We start from the raw sequence: 21031 nt of genomic DNA, 5'->3' as shown, positions 1-21031 counted from the left end.
TATAAAAGAATATTTCAATGAATATATGACCGTGATATTTGAATATTTTCGACTACGGTTTGAGTTTGAGTTATATAACTATTATTGTCACAAGCTGAAGTATCTGTTTATCCAAAAAAAAATTAAATTGTAACAAACATATTTTTGAAATCTACAATTTCATGTGCAAAGTACAAGCATAAATCATAATTTTTCATTCTATATTTCTGGTCACAGGAAGGCGTCTTTCTGAAATGTGTCACAAAAGACCCACTTCCCAAGCCACACATTTGAATTTCTTACCTACCTAAAACTGGGGCCACACTAGCGGCTAACGTCAATGCCCATTATTGCGATTATTATCGCGATAATTTTCAACGCACTAAAGTGGGTGGCTACACTTAATACGGTCAACGTGAATGTCCATGATTGACGATAGAATCGGCGTTAATTTTACTTGGAAGATGGACGTCTTACGTAGTGTAGCCGCTTTATCGCATTAATTCTCGCGTTAATCTCTTTGATGTACCGCCACTTGAGCTATCGCCTAAAGCCAAACGGCAACGTTACTGCCGTTGTCAAATCATCGCGTTAAGTCGTGGCTTCACCTACGGTTAACGTCCATTAATGGTGTGGCCCCAACATAACGAAGACAGTCCAAACTGACTGCCGATCAGGTCCTCCTTATATTGAGGAAAATGTAGCATGTTCCGTGAACCTTGGAGTGGATTACTCTTCTTATACTCTGTGCCTGCCAGGACATGGACTCGATCAGGTTTTCAGCCTTTGGTAGTGTCCCAATCTTGCCAGCTGACGCGAAACAATACTCACCACTAAATGAAGTAATTGGTTCCGTTAAGAAGTGGATTCATTTGGTCGAGTATCAACAGGTGCGGGTCCCGATAAATCCTTGCGATTTACTGTGGACCTACATAGTCTCAACAGGTGTGAGCCACAATAAACTCTTGCGAGTTGCAGTGGACCTACCTACCTATCTAGGTAAAAAATCTGTTTAAAAAATCTGTTTTTCCGTTAATCAGCTGTTGCCGCACAATATCGAAATTAGACACATGAAAGCTATTAAAACAATATATTCAGTACTTGAATATTTACATGACAGATCATAGTTATTTTTGAAACATTTCGCAAACATTAATTTTTTAACATATTGCATATCGACAAAAGTTGTAGTTGATAGATCAGAATATCATACATTCATATGATTGATATAAATGGCCAATACTATAACGTATTCAAGTTGACACTCTATTGTGAGATTTTCACTGGACAGTTAACAAAATGCAACACGTGTTTCATTACGGCCTAATTAGCCTAATTAGGGCTTTATTTTATATAAGAATTTGAATCTTATAACCCACTACCTGCGTCTAGCCCTTGAATATTTGAATAATATAAAAGACATTTTACCTACTTAATCATCGAATGGGCATGTAATAAACTAATCACTCATTTTCACATTGAAAAACAGATTACACAGATTAAAATAATTCTATTCTATTCGGTCACTCCAGAATTCTCCAATTTATTTTAATTTCCTTGCTCCCAAAAGATTGAGTTTCAATGATTCCTATTCCAAATGTAATATATCATATTCATGGTTTGTAGATGTGGAATCGGTCTTCACATTCATGAAACTACTCATATGTTCTTTTGTTATTCGGAAGAAATGTTTTCCGTTTGGCCAATATAAAGTTTTGGGGGAAAACCACACTTAAGTTGACGATAATGACATATTGCATTTGGAAGGGAAAGGTTTGAAATTCAATATGTTCGAATCCACAGAAATTGGGAATTCTGAAAATTTACTGATTGGCCAAATAGAATTAAATGATTTCCTTTTCTTGACTGTGTTTTCTGATGTGGTTAGTTTATTACATGTTCATTCAATAAGTTGATGAAATTTCTTTCAAAATAAATTTTATTTAGTGAATGCCTATACTCAAGTAAAATTAACAGTCGTTGAATGGGCAGATGGTCATATGATTCAATTTATATATCATATCAAGCACTAATTGGGTATAATTTGATAAGTATGAACACCTGTTCTTTTTCGATAAAATTTCCAGTGAAAATCTCCTAATAGCATTGAATAATGTTTCAAACTTCCGGAAAAAAATCAAAGTTAGAGAAGTTCTTTCAAACTAAAACGCTGAAACGAATATTTGAAGTGAAACCAGTGAACATCTCAGAAAAAACTACGATCATGAAGTTTTCCAATATCCAAGTCAAATGGTTCTTGAAATACATCAGTCTAATTGAAGGAATCGAGAAAGAGAAAACATATTAAAAATAATCAGAATACGATACACTTCACAACTTTTTGGCCTTCTTAGTCTCATCCTCTAACAGAATCCTTCTGAACAAAACATCTCTCTGTTCTCGCAGAGGAATCCCGATAAAATCATTTCGGGTCCAAGAGAAACTGCCTAAATCTGTAAAATACCTTCTCCCCTCTTCCACATTGATTTTGTCGAGTAAATTCTTGGAAATATTCGGTACCAAGGGCTGAAGGAGAATTCCTGTAGCTCTCAAGGTTTCTAAAGTAACGTGGAGGACAACATCCAAGTCTTTCTGAGTTTCTGGGCTTTTCGCAAGTACCCAAGGTTTCAACGATTCGAAGAAGAGATTAGCAGCGTGCAATGTTTCCATAACTGCGTCTGCCACCTTGTAGAAATTCAAGTCGTCGTAATGGATGCGGCATATTTCTGGAACAAATAATGAAGTCTCATTCGAGGTGAAATAAGTTATATTAATTGCAGGCATTATTATTATTGATTTGTATTTTGAAGTTGGTTTTCGGGTGAGAGTCATCACCCGAAAACGATACTAACAATCGAAACGTCGTGAAATAACTTGGCTTGAAATCTTTTCATTTTCATTTTAGTTGTTCAATTTTCAATTTTTTCTAAATTTTTATTTCATTATGACGATAATAATAACATTATTGGAGTTGTTGGTGTAATGATGCCCTCTCTACTCTCGAATCCTAAATTCATACTGGCTTGCCGCACTTAGCCGCACAGATGCAGAAGGCTATCATTCTTGGCTCACTGCGCTTGCTCAGGGCACATGATTCTCGAACCCAATGATCACTTACCCCACGGTGTGGAGAGTGGTCATTGGTTGATAATGCTGGCGCGCCCTCCCGAATGTATCGAGGCTTCGGGGGATTGGGTCTGACCAGCACAGCGGTAAAACAAAAATAATAACGAGGTAGTGACAACTCTGTCACCGAATTGGAACCCGTTCAGCAAAAAGCTCAAATAAAAGCCGCAGAGATCACCTCACTGCTGCGGAAACACAAGGATAACCCAGTGCATGGGGTCCTTTTTAATATCATTGAAGACCTTGGCTTATCAAAGCGCCTGACTTTCGCTTTTCTCAGGTCGAGTGGGCTGAAGTGGGAAAACGAAGGGTTCATTATGGCTTGCCAGGATAATGTTTTTAACACCTTAGTCTACCGCAGTCGCATGATGGGTATAGAGGTTCCTGTCACAAGGTGCAGGGCCTGCCGCGAGGCGTCCAAGACCCTAATGCACTTGCTATCAGCATGTCCAGCATATGCGTTCTCGGCCTAGATCCATCGACATATCGCGGCCCTAAGAGTGCTATATTACCATCTTCGACACTCTTACGGTATTGACGAGACACCGGTGTTGCCCCACGCTCCGGGGGATATTGAATCCGTTGTGAGAAACAAGAAGTGCCGAATTTATTGGAAATATTCGTTCCCAACCCTCAGGCTCATACAAGCTAATAAGCTTGATGTAGTCCTTCTCGACCACCAGAGCAAGACGATATTTGTCCAGACCACTCTGTCAAGATGGTTGTTCTGATTATTGGAGTTTTTGTTGGAATGATGTCCTCTCTACTCTCGAATCTTAAAATCATACCGGCTTGCCGCACTAAGGAAGAAATCTTAGCCGGACAGATGCAACGATCACTCCCCACGGTGTGGGGAGTGATCGTTGGTTGATAATTCTGGCGCGCCCTCCCGAATAATAATAATAATAATAATATCGGGGCTTCTGGGGATAGGGCCTGGATCAGTGCCAACTACGGCGAAAAAAAAATAATATATTTATTCAACAAATGACAGAGTTAATTATATAATACATGATAATTTAAGCAGGTAGTTAAATGGTTTTGATGATATTTTTGTACATAATTTACATAGTATTATATCATGAAATGAAATATGAATGAATAAACATAGGTGATAATCCACAAAAACATATGCTTGTCGTGGAGCAATGAAAGAAAATAATCATAGTATATAATGAAGGATGCTGACGAAAGATCAATTAACATATACATATACATACATACATACATATACACACATACACATATGTAGATGAAGCTATTTGAGATTTATAGTATCGATACTTTTTCATTGAAGAAATGTCTGAAATGAAAAAGAAGACCTCTGTAGAACAGTCTTTTGGTTCTATGGTATTATTTCAGAATATATTCTTTATATCGATCAGTTGATGAGTAAATGATCTGGGAAGATTTGAAATCAAAGCCTTGAATAGGCTTAGCGAGTTGATTGTTTTCAGTTCACTGAAAACTGCATTGTATACTCTGGGTTTGAGAAAATATGATGAACGTTGGGATATTGTTTTAGAGACGAAGGGTACTGCGAGGTGGTTATCTCCTTTCCGAGTATTATATATGTGCACATAGTAATTTTTATGTTCTTTTTTCTGCTTCACTATCAAGACGTTCAAAAATAATTGCTTAGTATCTAAAACTTTTGCTAGTTGATAAATTTCACCACTGGAATATAATTGATCTTTCGAGTAAATTATCTTCAGTATCCATTTCTGGAGTACGTCGAGTCCATTCATTTGATTATTGTAGGCACCTCCCCAAGCTAGTATTCCGTACCTCAATTGTGATTCCACCAGTGCGAAGTATAAAATTCTCCAAGTATCTTATTTCAAGAAATGTCTTGATATGTTTAAACTTTGCTATGAGGCTTCTCAATTAGAAAGTGAGCTTTTTTTATGTGAGTGTCCTATTTCATGTGACTATCTAAGTAGACTCCCAAGTATTTTATGTTTTTGATTATGGGTATAGTGAAGGTGTTATTGTCGGTGATTGATAGATGTGAATTATTCGGAAAATTGGTTTTGGTAATTGAAAACGGAAGATCTTTTGTCTTATCGAAATTAATTTTTCACTGCAGACTCCCAGATCATATTTTATTACCATGATAGAATCGAATGATTGATTGAAATTTAAAATGAAAATACTTTTTTTAGCCTATTGTTGTATTCTATTGTATTTAACTGTATTTCATTCGGTTTCATTCAACCATTCCATCGGATTGTGGGTGAAGAGCAGTTGTTCTTGTTTTCTTTATTCCCAACAGAGTCATCATTTCCTTCCATAAATCCGATTCGAAGTTGCGGCTCTGATTCGTGTGTAGTTCTTGGGGTACTCCGTGCCTGGCAATTACGTTCTGCAACAGGGCTTCTACCATTTTAGCCTCTTGGTTGGGTAAGGCTACTTACTTCAGGCCATTTGAAGAAGTAGTCCATCACAACCATAAGGTACTTGTTACCAGATGTGGTCATAAAGAGTAGTCCCAAAATGTTGACTGCGATTCTCTCGAAAAGGCATCCACTGAGGTACTGCTTCAACTTTCCTCTTTGGACCCTTCCACGTCTCGACGGCAATTGACCCAATAGTACCTCTCACGCACTCTCGCTAGAGTTCTATTTACTCCAAAATGAGTGCGACCATCGTGAAGCTGTTTGATGATACTCGGGATACACGTCTCAGGAAGGGTCATCTGGAATTTGTGGGTTCTTCCATCCGGGTTTTCCCATTTCCGAGTGAGTAGGTCATCTCGTGCTGGCCGTGCTTGGAAACCTCTTGCCATTCCGGTCTCGCTCCTTTGGCAAATCATTCTCATACAGTTTTCAAAACGGGATCCTCCTTCTGCGCTACGATGATGTCTTGCCTCGTTAGGAAGGTAGTGTCAACCTCAGACGCTATTAACCACCTTACCACTTCATGGTCAGGTGATTCCTCCAATTGGCGGGATGCTTAAAGATTTCTACTCTCCGGGTCAGAGGGAACCCGAAGCGGCGGGAGGTAAGGGAGCTTATCTCCCTATCAGAGCTGTCCATAAAGGAGTCTCTGCCCGCTAGCTCATCACGTCTGGTGGGAAGTTCTTCTTCTGGTAGCTGGGTATCTTTGCCCTCCTGACGTTGGCAAAATTTGCATCTGGATGTCAGGCATGGTCTTCTTAAGAGGCTATCTGTGTTTCCGTGACTTTTTCCTTTCCCAAGTTTCCGAAAAACCTCTTCAATTTTTTTTTTTCGACTCCTTCAAGCTTCTTTTCAAATTTCCTTCCGACTCCTTCAAGCACCTCTTCAAGTTTCCTTTCAACCCCATCAAACTTCTTATCGACCGTTTGTTCCAATCCCTCCTTCGTTTCCTAAAATACTTTTTCAAATTCTTCCTGAATCAATTCCTGCACCTCCTCTTAACTCATTAGGAAAGATTTCAAATCTTCCAAGTGAGTCATATTGTCATTTTTTGTTTCTTTTGAATATTAAGCAATAATTTACGATATTTCTCTATGTTTCTTTCTTTTCCATAATATCTAGTAGTAATTCACGATATTCGTTTCGGCGTAATCGTTCTTTCTGTCTTTTGCGTTCAGCTTCCTCTCTTCTGCGTTTTTCATTATCTGCCAGGCTCGCTTGCAAAGCCTCAAACATTTTTTCAAGATTTTCCATTCTGTCGTAATAGACACTCCTTGTTTTCACTATAAAACAGTAAAATTGCAGTCAACTATTTCACTTCCGACAGCAAATGTTACGTTTTTCTCCGTGGGTTGACCAAAAATTGACTACACTGAATAATCAAACTTGACTTTATTTCACTTTAAATAGAACAAACACTTCAATTAAAACTTCAACTATTATTTGAATGCCTATCGCCTTACTAGATCACTTCGCGTACCGCACTGTGACGTCCACTTGACTGTTTCGATATGCTCGCAGCTAGCGAGCATATCCAAATGGATTCTTTTCGTAACTTCATACGTTAAATCCAGTTCAATAATTATATAGACTTTCAAACTCTTTCATAACACGTATAGCCCGTAGTGAGATTCATTCATATTATCAATAATCAATTCCAAAGTTGATATGGAACACTAACGACATTCGAGAATTGAATAGATAGAAGACTATAGATATGTTTCATCACAACTTACTATCGGGAAGTCAAACAGTTAAAATCCCTATCTTTATACACGATATTCTGGTTTCTTGAAGTTCGGGATATTTAGAAAAACAATTCGTTGAATTCTCGGTAGACATGGGGATGTTGAAGGAATTTCAATATGGGTTTTTTATGAAGACATTTCTTAAGGTTTGATTAGCCAGTATAATTTTTCATCGCCTTCATGGACTAGAAACTATTCACATCCATCAATAATTATTAGTGTCAGTGCATTCTCCGTTATTTTTTTGTTATGATTCTGACTAAAAGAGTTTTATCTATGTAGGAAATCGAATTTTCTCTGATATTTCTCCAATCGCCCCCAATGCATAGTTATTTGAAAACAAAAATGCTTTCATTCGTTATTCTGTACATATACCGACATAAATAGAACTCTCTGAAAGCTGTAATTAAATCGTCGGGTTCATTAATTCTTTGTCTGAACTTTGTTTTCGCTAACCACCAATTATGCATACTTTTATACCAGGTAACAATCTGCTACCAGTTTTTCTGTAACTATTATCCAACTCCTAGGATTTCAGTAATTTTTCAAGTTTTCAGTCGGATAAAGTTTTAATTAGATTCGTCAGGTCTGCATTCCATTTGGAAATATTACAAAAAAGTTAATTTTTTTTATTTCTGTTTTTGTTCTAGCATTTTAGTTGTCATTTTGGTGGGAAATAATTTACAGAATGACTCATCTCCAATTTACCTCAATAATTTCCTTCTGAAATGCTGCTTTTAGGACTTAATAATTTCAACTTAATTTTTATTTTGGTACCAAAATAGCATACTGACGCTCAATAAAGATGTTTTCGTATTTGGGGATCGTAGCATATCATTTATTTTTTCGTTTTTGGTATTTGAACATCCCAGGTAGTATTCAGGTAAGTAATACCTTACCTACTACTCTAGGTATTTCATGAATTTTTTGCTCGGTGAAGATATTTTTCTACACCCGTACTCTAACAATACACTTATATGAACATAATCCGCTTCATAATGATATCCATTATGATACAGATTTTCCATAACTATACAGATTATTAAACAATAGAAACCCATAATTTTTCAATCAAGAATCCTGTTTCTTAGTTTGTCCTGGATTCTAACTTAAGTAACTAATTTCTTTATTTGTCAAAATCAGTTTTCATATTACCTACCTATATTATCAAAATGTCTGAAAACAGCGATATAGTAGGAATACCATCGACTCTAATATTTTTAAAAGATCAGATTAATTACAGTTGTTATAATCAATATAAATATAATTAGAATCTTTATAGTTTTCATATAACCATGATAATATCATTAAGTTTGTGTTTTTTTTAAAAAATATGAGTTAATTACTGTAAATGTGTTCAATATAAATATAATATTTATAGTTTTTCATTATTTATCGGGTTTAGAAAAAATAGCGTATGCAACTCTCATGTAATGGTTATTAATACACTCGCATATACCATACAAAACTCGCCTTCGGCTCGTTTCGTATCCCGGTTAATGCTCGTGTCTTAATAACCATCATTACATGATCGTTGCATAATATACTATTATCCAGGACTAGTGTATAATGTACCCATTATGCGTCTGTTTGCTCGGCCTTAATAAATCTGTTTAAAATCTGATCAATGAGTCATTAGTCACTGCTGTCAGATGCTTCCTTGATTTAGCTCCAATATTATATTTTTTATCGACCTTTTTTAGGTATTTCCACCATCCACAATCTGTAAAATATGAAAATTGTAATGGAGAATATTATACATGTGTAGAAAGGGCAAACTTTTTAGTTTACGCCGATAAGTTCCTATGTGAAATCAAAGTATTTTTCACAAAGAAAAACGTTTGACAGATGTCAAAAAAACTCTTTTGACATCTTTCGAAGAAGTTGAGAAATGAATAATCAGTAAAGGAATAACTTCATATATTTGAATTTTTTGTCTATTTTTGGAAATGGGGCAAATTTTGACCTTCGAAACGTTAAGATAAGTACCTATTGTATTATTTTTAGCTATTTTTTTGATAGACAAAATTGTTAAATACGACAAGTTGCTGATAAATAGAACTACTTCATCACGACCCATTGAATTCAATAACTTTGAAAAAAGCGAATATGCTTTCTTTATTAATCAAGACGATGAAAACAAAAGACTGTATTGGAAACTTCACAGATATTTTTCCAACAGCATATCCATTGCAAAGAAGATATAATGATTGAATTTCAACAACAAATTATCGAACTTAAAATAGAATATGTTACAGATATAAAGACACCTCTTCAATTTCTGATAATATAATGAAAATTAACAGGAAAATCATTGTTTTGAAAAATATTCGAATGTTATAATTTCTAATTTCAATAACCCGTTAAATCTGTCTTTCCCTTCCTGAAGCTATAATTACGTCTCACGTATCCGCCATTTTTATTTTCTTTGTTTATTATCATTTTGAATCTTCTGTTGACACCAAAACTGTAGTTGACTCGACTCGGCGAACTCCGTACTGCCTAAGAATTAATGAATATTGTCTTGAATTATTACCTGTCAATTATTTTTTTATATTGTGTTTGTGGAGCACTATTCACCACAGTTCAATTATTTTACTGAATCACTGAGTCATCAGTCAATTTTCAAACAGTGCAACAGTAGTTCGAGAGGCAAACGACGGGATCTATTGCAAAAATAGTAGACCTGACAACACGACACTCCACTCGTGCGATTTCTTTTTCATCTGCAGTCAATTGATTCGCAATATTCCGCAGCCGGATTCCATTACGACTTCATTGTGAAAGATTCGATCGTCTCGTATTTGTGATAACCCTCTGATCTATATTGCTTACCTCGTCTGTATTATGATATAATAATTATTCATGCCGCACAATTGCCAACATCATGACCTCTACTATATTTTCATGCTCCATGAGAACTGTCATAATCTTACAAGCCGAAAGTTGTCATAACAACATCAAACCCAACACACAATAGTAAAATAAGTGAGAAAAACGCGAGTGAGAAATATGTCATTTTCTCACGCACTGTACACTGTACTTTTTCTACGGTTGCGTCGTTTTCAAGTATTGAAAATTAAAATACATACATAATAATACTTGTGTGTAATTAACTCATTTTTAAATTTTATTTAAAATAGTAATTAACAGTTATGTTTGAATTTTGTTTTGTAAAGTAATTCCTGGTAGGTCGTTTTGTTTCAACATGTTTTTAGTAATTGAACTATTAGCTGCCGTCGAAGTTGAAGTTGATGGGGAAACGTTCTGAGCTTCCTCAGAATTGTTGTGTTCAGGTTCTAATGGCGCTGGAGGCTGAATGGATTCTACTATACTTTTTGAAATTTTCATTTTGCTATCTGTGGAGTTGTCGATATAAGATTCAGCAACATTGCTGGATTTCCAAACCCCATGGCATTTTAAAGTTAAAAGATCTGCCCCTGCATTAACTAAAATAGTCGCAGATGGAAACAGTGGCCAGTATAAAATTCAGGGTTCGGTAATTGCAAATATTTAGCTATTTCTTTCGTCATGGTGCCAAAATCATTTATCCCCAAAGGCTGTTTCGTACATTTGCTATTTTTGTAATTTTAAAAAAACCGTGTTTCATTTGTGTATGGTCGAAACTACACATATTTTTTGTGAATTTGGTAGAATTCTCCTGTGTCTGTGAAATTTCTAGAAACCTTGGTTTTAGTATAAGGTAATTTTACTCAAAAGGCCGAATTAAGATCTTCCATGTCATCAATTTTTAATTTTCGAAGTTCATCACAACGCCATGCCCCTGTAAGGCCAATAGCTAAAGCAGCCTGAAATCAAAACCAAACATTCATTTTTCGATAACAATCAGGTGCATCTTTTAAAAATTGTTGAATTTCTTCAGAAGTTTATGTTTTTGACTGTTTTGGAGCATATTTTTCTGATTTGCGTTTTAAAAATGCACGTATTTTGATACATCAACACAGTTTTTAATAATTAAGGTACTCCTTAGCATCGAGTACTAAGACCATAATGTTGATGATTTCAATCTTATTGACAACTCTTCAAAATAAACTAACAAGGTAGTTTCAGAACAAGAATTTACCTTGGCTTTCATTTTCCAGTTCTGTAAGCGATTTCATATTTTTCTCTTGATGTGCTTGGTAGCAAATTATTGCAAACATCTATTGCTTTCTGAACAATATCTGAAGGTGTATTCTCCAACTCTAAATCTTCGTATTCCATTATATTCAATATTTAATAAATCTGAACTGTTTATACTATAACAATCAACAATAAAACTAGTTTCGTTGGGTAAGTTGAAAGCAATAATTATGCAGTGCTTCGGTTTTGTTGTTATGGAAACGCCGACAATGGGCTACTTCGATATTGCACGCGAATCGTCGGCCTAGTGTTATCAACATGGAGAACATATCATATCAATCTGACATATAACAATTCATGACTGACTTGGGTTATCGTGATAACAGTGAGAAATTATTTCTCTCTCACTGTAATGACGATTTGAACGTATGAAAGCGATGAGAGAAGTGGCACATTGTTATAGCATCCGTAGAAAAATAAGTTGTCGCAAGTGATATTTAAACAAAAGATAAGGCTACAAATAAGCGCCGCCATCAACAAACAGCATCATTTTATAGCTTTATTTGTGTGTTTCCCGACTTTCAACTACTTCACCGAATGTCATAACCTTTTTTAAATTAATTGTGAGATGATCAATTTCCGTGTACCCATTTTCTCTATGATTTTGATAATCGTTTTTGAGAAAAAAATCTCTAGAACCAAATTGGCTGATGATACAGTCTTTCCAAAACACCGTATTGAACTCTCATGCAATGACTAGAAATCGATGATACAATTTGGCGAAGGAACTAGTGGTTGACATTCAATGTTCTGGCGAGAGCGTTGGTGTTTCGAATTTTTGTGAGGGAATCCAATTTGTTTTGTTTGCTATTTCAGAGGGTTCAACTCCTCTAGAGACGACAAAAAGCATATTTCTTGAGAAAGTCATGCCTATTTTAATACAAGTAAGTAGTTTTTTTGAGTGCATCCAATAAAATCAACAAAAAGAGTTATGCAAGTGACATAATTAACATAAAATAAACACAGAAATCGAAAAAAAATCATTGTCTCCTGGAAAAAAAGCTCTTGAAAAATATCAACTGGATGTCAGAATCACGTTCTTTTAAAATATTTTTCTTGGGTTTATTATAAGCCTGATATTCAATTTTCAGTAAAATCATCTCTCTTACAACTGGTTTTTTTCTTTAAAATCGCGATACTGATTGTCCGTTTTCAACAACATTAACAGCTGTCGAGTTAAGCATTATTCATTGAAAATTTCATTAGTTCGAACTTCCATTGACTGATGATATAAAATAATTTGAAATCCCTGAATAAGGCAATAAAATTAAAATGGAAAACTGATTATAACAATTTTATTAGGCAAATAGAACCCTGAAATGGAATAACAATGAAATGAAATACAAGCAACAATTGAAAAATGAATAATAAAAAGCACTTCAAATCATAAAGAGGAAGCTATCCGAAGACGAAGACCTGGAAGACAAAGAACTTATCTATGGAAGTAATCATGGAATTACTAGGGTTCTGTGTACGAAACTGTTATTTTCACTGAAAGAAGAATTCTGTATGGAACCATTGGAATACAGAGCTAGACGCCTTTCTGAAGCACATCAACAGCGTAAGACCTTCCTTCAGCAATATCCTCGCAAGGAAGAGAAGCCGTCACAACCAGTACTTGCCCTTTCCTATATCAGAGAATTGCCGGAAAGGATAAGAAGAATTGGGTTCAAGTACAACATCAGAATCTGCTTCAGATCCGGAAAAACTATCCTTATCAGCCTCACGAAAACCAGGCCACCAAACGCGGACTGCTATTCCAAGAATTGCATTCAGCGGATAGCCTGGGAATGCGGAAAATTCTATATCAGTGAAACCGAGAGGCCGTTGAAAGCACGCATTGCTGAGCATAAGAAACACACACAGCGAGGAGAAACCGGCAAATCGGGAATAGCAGAGCATGTTTGGACCCAAGCTGAGATCATCCACCGGGAGGAACACTGGTTGAGAAGGAAATTCACAGAAGTCGCATATATATTGTTCAACAACGCATTCAGCCAAGCTTGCGTAAAAATACACAACACATGCAAACCCACTTCCGCCAAACGGTCAGCTCCCGCTAATCCGATGAAGCGGGAGAGGGAAGAGGGTATGGGTGAAAGCACTCGAATGACCGGTTGTAAATAGTCATCTCTCGGAGGACTGAGTCCAGTTGTGTTTCTTTGTAGTAGTCGCTCATTGAAAATATTTGCACCATTTCGAAATTGAGTATTTTTGCAACATATCGAAACAATTTCTATTTCTTTCCGAAAAATTAAAATTATTCGGAGCGAGAATAGTGGCCAAAACAATTCAGTTCGTACAGTTATAATCTAAATAGTAATATTTCAATGTTTCCTGTTTAACAAACACATCATATTCAAATTTATTGAAATCATAGAAATCACAGCGACCCATTCACCGTATTCCAAAATTTACTGACGAATCGAAAGTCAAACATAAAGAATTCGTATTCAATATCGATAGTTTCATATTCGCCCTAGGTAAGAGGCAGCCAAATCTGTTTCAGATTGTTCCTCCGATGTCGGTTTGGTTTTCAATTTTAGGCGACGGGCGGATGTGTTCTGTTTCCATCAGTGAAGTTTAATAAAACTCCCAGCAGAAATGGAAAAAAAAAATCCAATCGCACCGACCAATGTCGACCGTATTGTAAAACGAAACCGTAATAAACGTTACAGGCTTCCGCACTCGATAACACGTATAATAATTCTTTATTACAGGAAAATATGTATTGAAGGTGAACTTCCAAGTGACAAAGAAAATTTACTGGGAGTTTTTTTGAAGGATACCTATCAGTGTCTAGGGAATATAAAAACTATCAATTAATTCTGAAAACATGACATTACCAACAAAGCTTAATTAACAGAGGATCTGCTAATGAAAGGCAAACTAATAGGTTCGCGCCGATAATTTACTGCGTAATTTAAACCCCTCAAAAAACCAATTAGTGAGTGAGGGAATTTCAATATTTTTCTGATTGGTTCGGCCGTTACTTAATGAAGATCCATAGAAATTTCATAAACTACACCTTACGATTTAATCTTCACAAACTATATGTTAAAAAATATATCACGACATGTTTCGCTGTCACAGTAGCTTTTTTGTAGTGTAGCCCGTACGTAGTTTAACCACTACAAGAAAAAGTCTAGAGGGGTCGAGTCGCATGGTCTTGGTGGCCGATTCACATCACCTCCATGTGAAGTGACCATGCCCTCCAATCGCTCGTGCAGAATATTCAATGTGGCATGAGCTATGTAACATGTAGCGCTGTCTTGTTGAATCCACATGTTGTTGGTACCGAGATCATCCAATTCAGGCCAAAATAATTTGGTAATCTTCGACCTATAGTGCCGCCGTTGACAGTGATGGCCTGGCCAACGTCTTCCTCAGAAAAATTTCTCATAAATATGAACATAAAACAGTTTATGCTTGAAGAAGCTGTTGTATAGCGAAACACGTGTCGCGGTTTTTGTAAAACACTTTTATATTGAAAATCGTACAATAAACTATATTGATTAGTTTTTTTAGTAGACTCAAATTTATCCACCACAGATTTATTCTGGTTCTACGAAATTCAGGTTCTAGGACGTCAGGATCATGCGCAGTTGATATAGAGCGTTCTGGTTTATTGAGAATAAGTTCGGATTGATGAATCTTCTGTTCTAGTTTCGACTGCTAAACGATCCTAAATTGTCTTGAACCGTCCCGAATCGTTCTTGCTCTCGATGCGCAACTGTTGAGAACTGTCCCCGTTGCTCATGCGCATTCATGTGGAAATTTGTTTGGGCTATTTTTTGTGATGTTTTTTTTAATTAATCGTTTCAAATAATTGATGATTCAGGTTAGAAAACATTTGAACTGACTACAAGGAGACGCTACATAACAAAATGGACATGATCAACAGTATTTTCTCGTCTTCATCTCTTTATACAGGGTGTAACTGAGTAAGTGTAGAACATTTAAGGAGGTAATTCCTCATCGAAAAAAGAGATAGGATCTTTCATATAAAGAAACTTCATTGGAGCATCCCTTGTTGAGATACAGCCCCTTAAAAGGGGTACATAAAATTTGTATAACAATTTTTTTCACAAGCACTGAAAAAGTTATAATATTGAAATTAACCTGACGTTTTGTACTACCAAAAAGACACTTAGCCAGTAATTTATTTGGTTTACCCCTTAGTGGTAAGGGGTGGAAAACGCAACCCCCAAAAATGTATTTCCAATGTAACTTTTTGTCTAATTATTTGTTCACCATTTAAAAATGTATTTCCGATAGCCTGTTTCATTCTAAACAAAAAATGTCTCTTGGGTTCTTTCACCAAAATAAACCAGTTCGTAGCAAAACATTATTTTAGGAACAACTACAGAGATACATCGTCATAAATGCGAACTGGATTTATTGTTATTTTGTAGTTAGTACCTGCATTAAACGATTGAAAGGTAATAAACAAAACTAATTCATTAATAACAAAACACACAACATTTAGAAATCATAGTAAATGTTCAATATGTCTACCTTCAGACATTACGCATACGTCTAGACGTCGGCGCATTGAGCCACGTATTCGCTTAAATATTCCTGTAGTCTCTCTGATTACCCTGCACGCATCGATGATGCGGTCTCTTAAGTCATCTACATCGCGAACAGGAGTACGATAAACCAAATGCTGTAAATGGCTCCAAATAGAGGAATCGAGACGATTGAGATCCGGGGCTAGAGCGGGCCGGTTCGGTGGTCCTCCTCGACCTATCCGCTGATTTAAATATGTTTCAGTTGAATGCTGACGTGCTACTTGACTAAAATGGCCGGGAGCCCCATCACGCATAAAAAACATATCCCTTCTGACGCCCAAAGGAACTTCCTTCAGCAGTACTGGATGCACTTCTCTTAAAAATTGAACGTATGCCTCACCATTTAATCGAGGAGGTAGAAAATGAGGCCCAATTAAATCATCCCCAATAACTCCGAGCCACACGTTAAGAGAAAACTGTTCTTTATGGTTAGTTTCGACAATAGCGTGAGGGTTTTCATCAGCCCATATGTGGTAATTATGAAAATTAATAATCTTGTCCCGAGAAAAACTGCATTCGTTGATTAGCAATCTTTCTAGCACTGGTAGTAGGTTGTTCTTCAATCAAATTAAGTACTGCTTCCTCAAGTTGTGGTGTTCGTACTTCTCGATGGCGATCACAATCCTGCGTTCTTTTGTCGAATGAACCATATTCTCGTAATCGTTGATGAAGTCGAGCAAATATTCTATGTGAAGGATGCTGCCGTTGAGGATACATTTCAGCATATCTTCTAGAAGTGTCTAACCCATTCCCCTGCGACAGACCGTAAACGTAATGCATAATATCAGCCATTTCCTCATTTGTGTATTCCATTTTAATAACAAGTGAATTATTAATGAAACAAATTAAGAACAGAACAACAACACACAATTAGTATTGATTCAATTTCGAAAATTCACCATCAGACAGCGTCATACCAATTTAATTGTTACTATCGCTAATAGCGACCTACTAGATAGATTAGTTTCGTATTTTCGCATTTATGACGATGTATCTCTGTAGTTGTTCCTAAAATAATTTTTTGCTGCGAGCTGGTTTATTTTGGCTAAAAAAACCAAGAGACATTTTATGTTTAGAATGAAACAGGCTATCGGAAATAAAATTTTAAATGGTAAACAAATAGTAAGACAAAAAGTTGCATAGGAAATAAATTTTAGGGGTTGCGTTTTCCACCCCTTACGACCATGGGGTAAACCAAATAAATCATTAGCTAAGTGTCTTTTTGGTAGTACAAAACGTCAGGTTAATTTCAATATTGTAACTGTTTTAGTGCTTGTCAAAAAAATTGTTATACAAATTTTATGTACCCCCTTTAAGAGGCTGTATCTTAACAATAACATGCACCAATGAAATTTCTTTATATGGAAGATCCTATCTTTTTTTCGATGAGGAATCCCCTTCTTAAATGTTTAACACTTATTTAGTTAAACCCTGTATATACGATAGGTGGCACAATGGTCTCCTCAAAATGCGTTCTTGTTTGAACAAGTGTCCGAGACTATTTCGGACTGTGAGATTTTTTTGTTCGTACGCATCATGTCTTGCGCAGTTTCCAAACAGTTTCAGATGTTAGAACGAGAACAAAGCTCACATTGCGTATAGGACGCCATAATCGTCTGTAGGACGATTATGGCGTCCGTAAAATGGGCAAAGTGCGCGGTATGTTTCCTTAACACCTGAACACCTTTTTTGATGAAACAATTTCATCATTTGCATATGTTGTTGAATGCTATATCCATACATGGTAATTTGACAAAACCGACAGAATATATGCCAACTAATTTGACACATGTAGCTTCAACAAGATTTACGTTATCAATTGTCAACGTTCAGAAGTCCCTATTGGAAGACCTATTCCCTATTCTGGCCCTGATAAAGTGCCCGTCATTGTACTTAAAAAGTGCGCAAATGAACCGGTATTTTGCAGACTTTTCAACCTGTCGTACAAGAAAGGGCGTTTTCCTTCTTGTTGGAAGATTGCTCGAGTGCAGCCCTACTCCTGAAAAAGGCTAGAAAACTCTTCCAAATAACTATAGACCACTGGCCTGGCCACTGTCAACTAAGGAAACACCTCCATAATATGGGGCTAGTAGTCTTCCAAACGATTCGACTGCTACTGCGGCAAACATCATCAGAGGCGTGTGTGCGTTTACGAAAGATTCTGGAGCTACCATTTGAACGGTTTATGGAAGATCCCCATTTTTTTTAATTCATCAACAATCGAATGTATTATGAAATTGGAAATGAATAAACCATTCTTCTTAAAGAATCCCATCATCTTCTTTTTTTTACATCACTGAGAACTATTTAAATTTTCCAACCCGTATTGCTTGAAATTGCTATTAACAAATGCAGGTCAGATTTTCGATGAAATGACACTTGTGATCCAGACTATGATTTGTGTGGTTTTACTGTGGATGTAAATTAATTATATCTCGACCAGAATTTCGACCAGAATATGTTATGAGAGGAAAATATCAAAGTGACTAGAGTAAAACCTGCTAGAGCCCATGTTCCACTAAATGTGTTGATAAAAAAAATCCAACAATATTTAATGTAACTCCCGTGTCACATATTTTGAGAAGCTCATTCAAAAGAAGAGCAAGAGTTAATTTCCTAAATTATATCCCATGGATGGAGTTGTACAGTGTGTAAAAGGCAAATGGATTAAATTCATTGTTTCGGTTACTGTACATATTTGAAAATAATCTCGAAACACGTCAAATGTAAATTATATTTTAGCATTCTTTAACAGAAAAATGCTACCCTTACCTTCAACCCCCTTCGAATGACAGGTACAACCTGATTTTTTTTAATTCAATTGCTTTCCAATTTATTGCATCAATTAAAATAAAATAAATTAAAATTATGTGGTTACCGAAATTCGATAAAATACACTCAAAAACTAAAATGTAACGCAAAACGTAATGAAATGTAGAATACGAAAAAACACTATGGATGTTAACGAAGTAGATGTTCAGAATATTCACCGCGAACATCTTGACAGCATCCTAAATTCAAATAAAACTGTCTTCTAACATTATTTAACATTTCAGGCGTGACCGACCTAATCGCAAGCGTTATTCGTTCTTTCAAGTTATTCAAATCTAAAGGTTTAGTTTTGTACACATAGCTCTTTACATATCCCCATCAATAGAAATCTATTGATGAAAGATCAGGTGATCGCGCTGGCTATTCAATTGATCCTCGCCTCCCTATCCACCGATTGGGAAATGTTGTATCGAGGTACTGCCGAACATCAATTTGGTAATGTGGTGGTGCTCCATCCTGCTAAAACCATATCGTATTCACTGTAACTTGAGGGTTTCCTGGATCTGGATGTAAATTTGCTTAACTTGGAATGACATCATTTTGAAGTCGTGCCAAATAATTATCGCCATTCAAGTTGCCCTCAGTGGAAAAGGGACCAATGATATGGTTTCCTACAATCCCTGCACAAACCTTAACCGTTTGGTGGCATTGCGTGTGTTCTCTCATCCAGAGAGGATTTACCGTTGACCAGTAGCGGCAATTTTGCCGATTAGCATGACCTTTAAGAGGCAAAGTACACATCGGAAAACATAACTGTCATATATACAGTAAGTACGGTCCTGTTCATGATATCGATGGTATGCGTTTTTCTGTACTTGATGTTTTGCATTCCTCTATTGAAGGCAAAAATAAAGACAGTTTATGATCAATGCCGTTTTAATAAACATTACAATAACGTCTTCTAATTGGATGATATTTTTATCCATGTCCATCATTTGCTCACAAAAATAAGTTCTTCTGTCAAAATCGTCTTTCATGAGCTCCTGAGGAGGTATCATTTTATAGGGATGCATTTTATTTATTATTTTACAATATGTTTGTATGGCTAACATTGAATGTAGTGGATGCCTGTCTACTCGATGTTTACCTCAAACTCAAATATCACATCTAATTTGAGTTCATCACTCATTGCATTGGCAGCTGCTTTTTTTATTTGTCCCACATGACAAAGCTCCCGAAACTGCTTCTCTAGTTTGCTTAATCTTCCTTGAGATATGGGCGGTAAATTAGGAAATTTCTCATGAAGTTCTCCTGTTATGTTCGGGTTTTATCACCGTAACCAATCATTTGTAAAACTGTTATTTTATGCATTTCTGTTAATCTAACCATTTGTCACACTTGAAGTTAACAAACTTTAAACTTAAATTAAAATACTGACAACTAATGTTGTAAACAAGTGAACAAGACGTTTCAAACTAACGTTGCGACAGAAATTTATTTACAGTTTTTTAAAGGATGCCATCTAAAAAGAACATTGCTATATGGTTTTTGCTTACTTTCTTATTATTAATACCTCAACATGAAATAAGTTTTGAGTATATTGCAATAAGTTTTGAGTGTATTTTATCGAATTTCGGTTATCACATGATTTTAATTTATTTTATCTTAATTGTTGAAACTTGAAAGCGATAACATTTTTGAATATATAACATTTTTGATATATCACAAGCCTATACTTCCCATTTAAAAAATTAGCGGTTGCATCTGTCATTCGACGGGAGTTGAAGGTAAGGGTAGCATTTTTCCGTTGAAATATGTCAAATTATAATTAATAATAATTAATAATAAATTAGACGTGTATCGGGATATTGTTAAAATATGTACCGTAACCAAAAAAATTAATATATTCAATTTGGCTTTTACACACTGTATATTCAACGGTTTCAATAATCATGAAATGATTTTCCATGTAATATATATTCGATCATTATCATTTTTCGAACTACAATCCTTTCCATCGCACTAAAAAGTGACCACAATTTCATCCGGGTTCTTACTGAGAATTTGCGAATATCACGGAGAACGTGATCACTGAAAGGATTAACGTAGCTCCATCATCACGTAACCAAACCCCAAAGCAAAAATAGATAATTAAATAGTCCATTCTCGTACAAAGTTTCCAAATTTGTTCACGTTCAGTTGTTTGCTCTACTTTGAGAGCCAAAAAATCTATTATATCAATTTTTCCGAGGTTTTCCCGAAGTAAATTCCATTCACATGAATTTGAATG

At 35.8% G+C, this 21031-nt stretch overlaps 1 protein-coding gene across 1 annotated transcript in view; it reads right to left on the bottom strand.

Moving 5' to 3' along the window:
* Positions 1–1054: 1054 nt before the first annotated feature.
* MetRS-m (Methionyl-tRNA synthetase, mitochondrial) overlaps positions 1055–21031 on the bottom strand; it is a 58858-nt gene continuing 38881 nt past the window's right edge. Inside the window, exon 7 of the mRNA XM_074175716.1 lies at positions 1055–2705. Coding sequence (XP_074031817.1) covers positions 2311–2705 — 395 coding nt within the window. The 3' untranslated portion in view covers positions 1055–2310. The remainder of the gene's footprint in view (positions 2706–21031) is intronic.

The sequence above is a fragment of the Leptinotarsa decemlineata genome, unplaced genomic scaffold (assembly GCF_025532065.1).
Source record: "Leptinotarsa decemlineata unplaced genomic scaffold, Ldec_3_MD MMD2_tig00001064_RagTag_RagTag, whole genome shotgun sequence".
NCBI lineage: Eukaryota > Metazoa > Arthropoda > Insecta > Coleoptera > Chrysomelidae > Leptinotarsa > Leptinotarsa decemlineata.
This window is presented reverse-complemented; position numbering and strand designations above follow the sequence as displayed.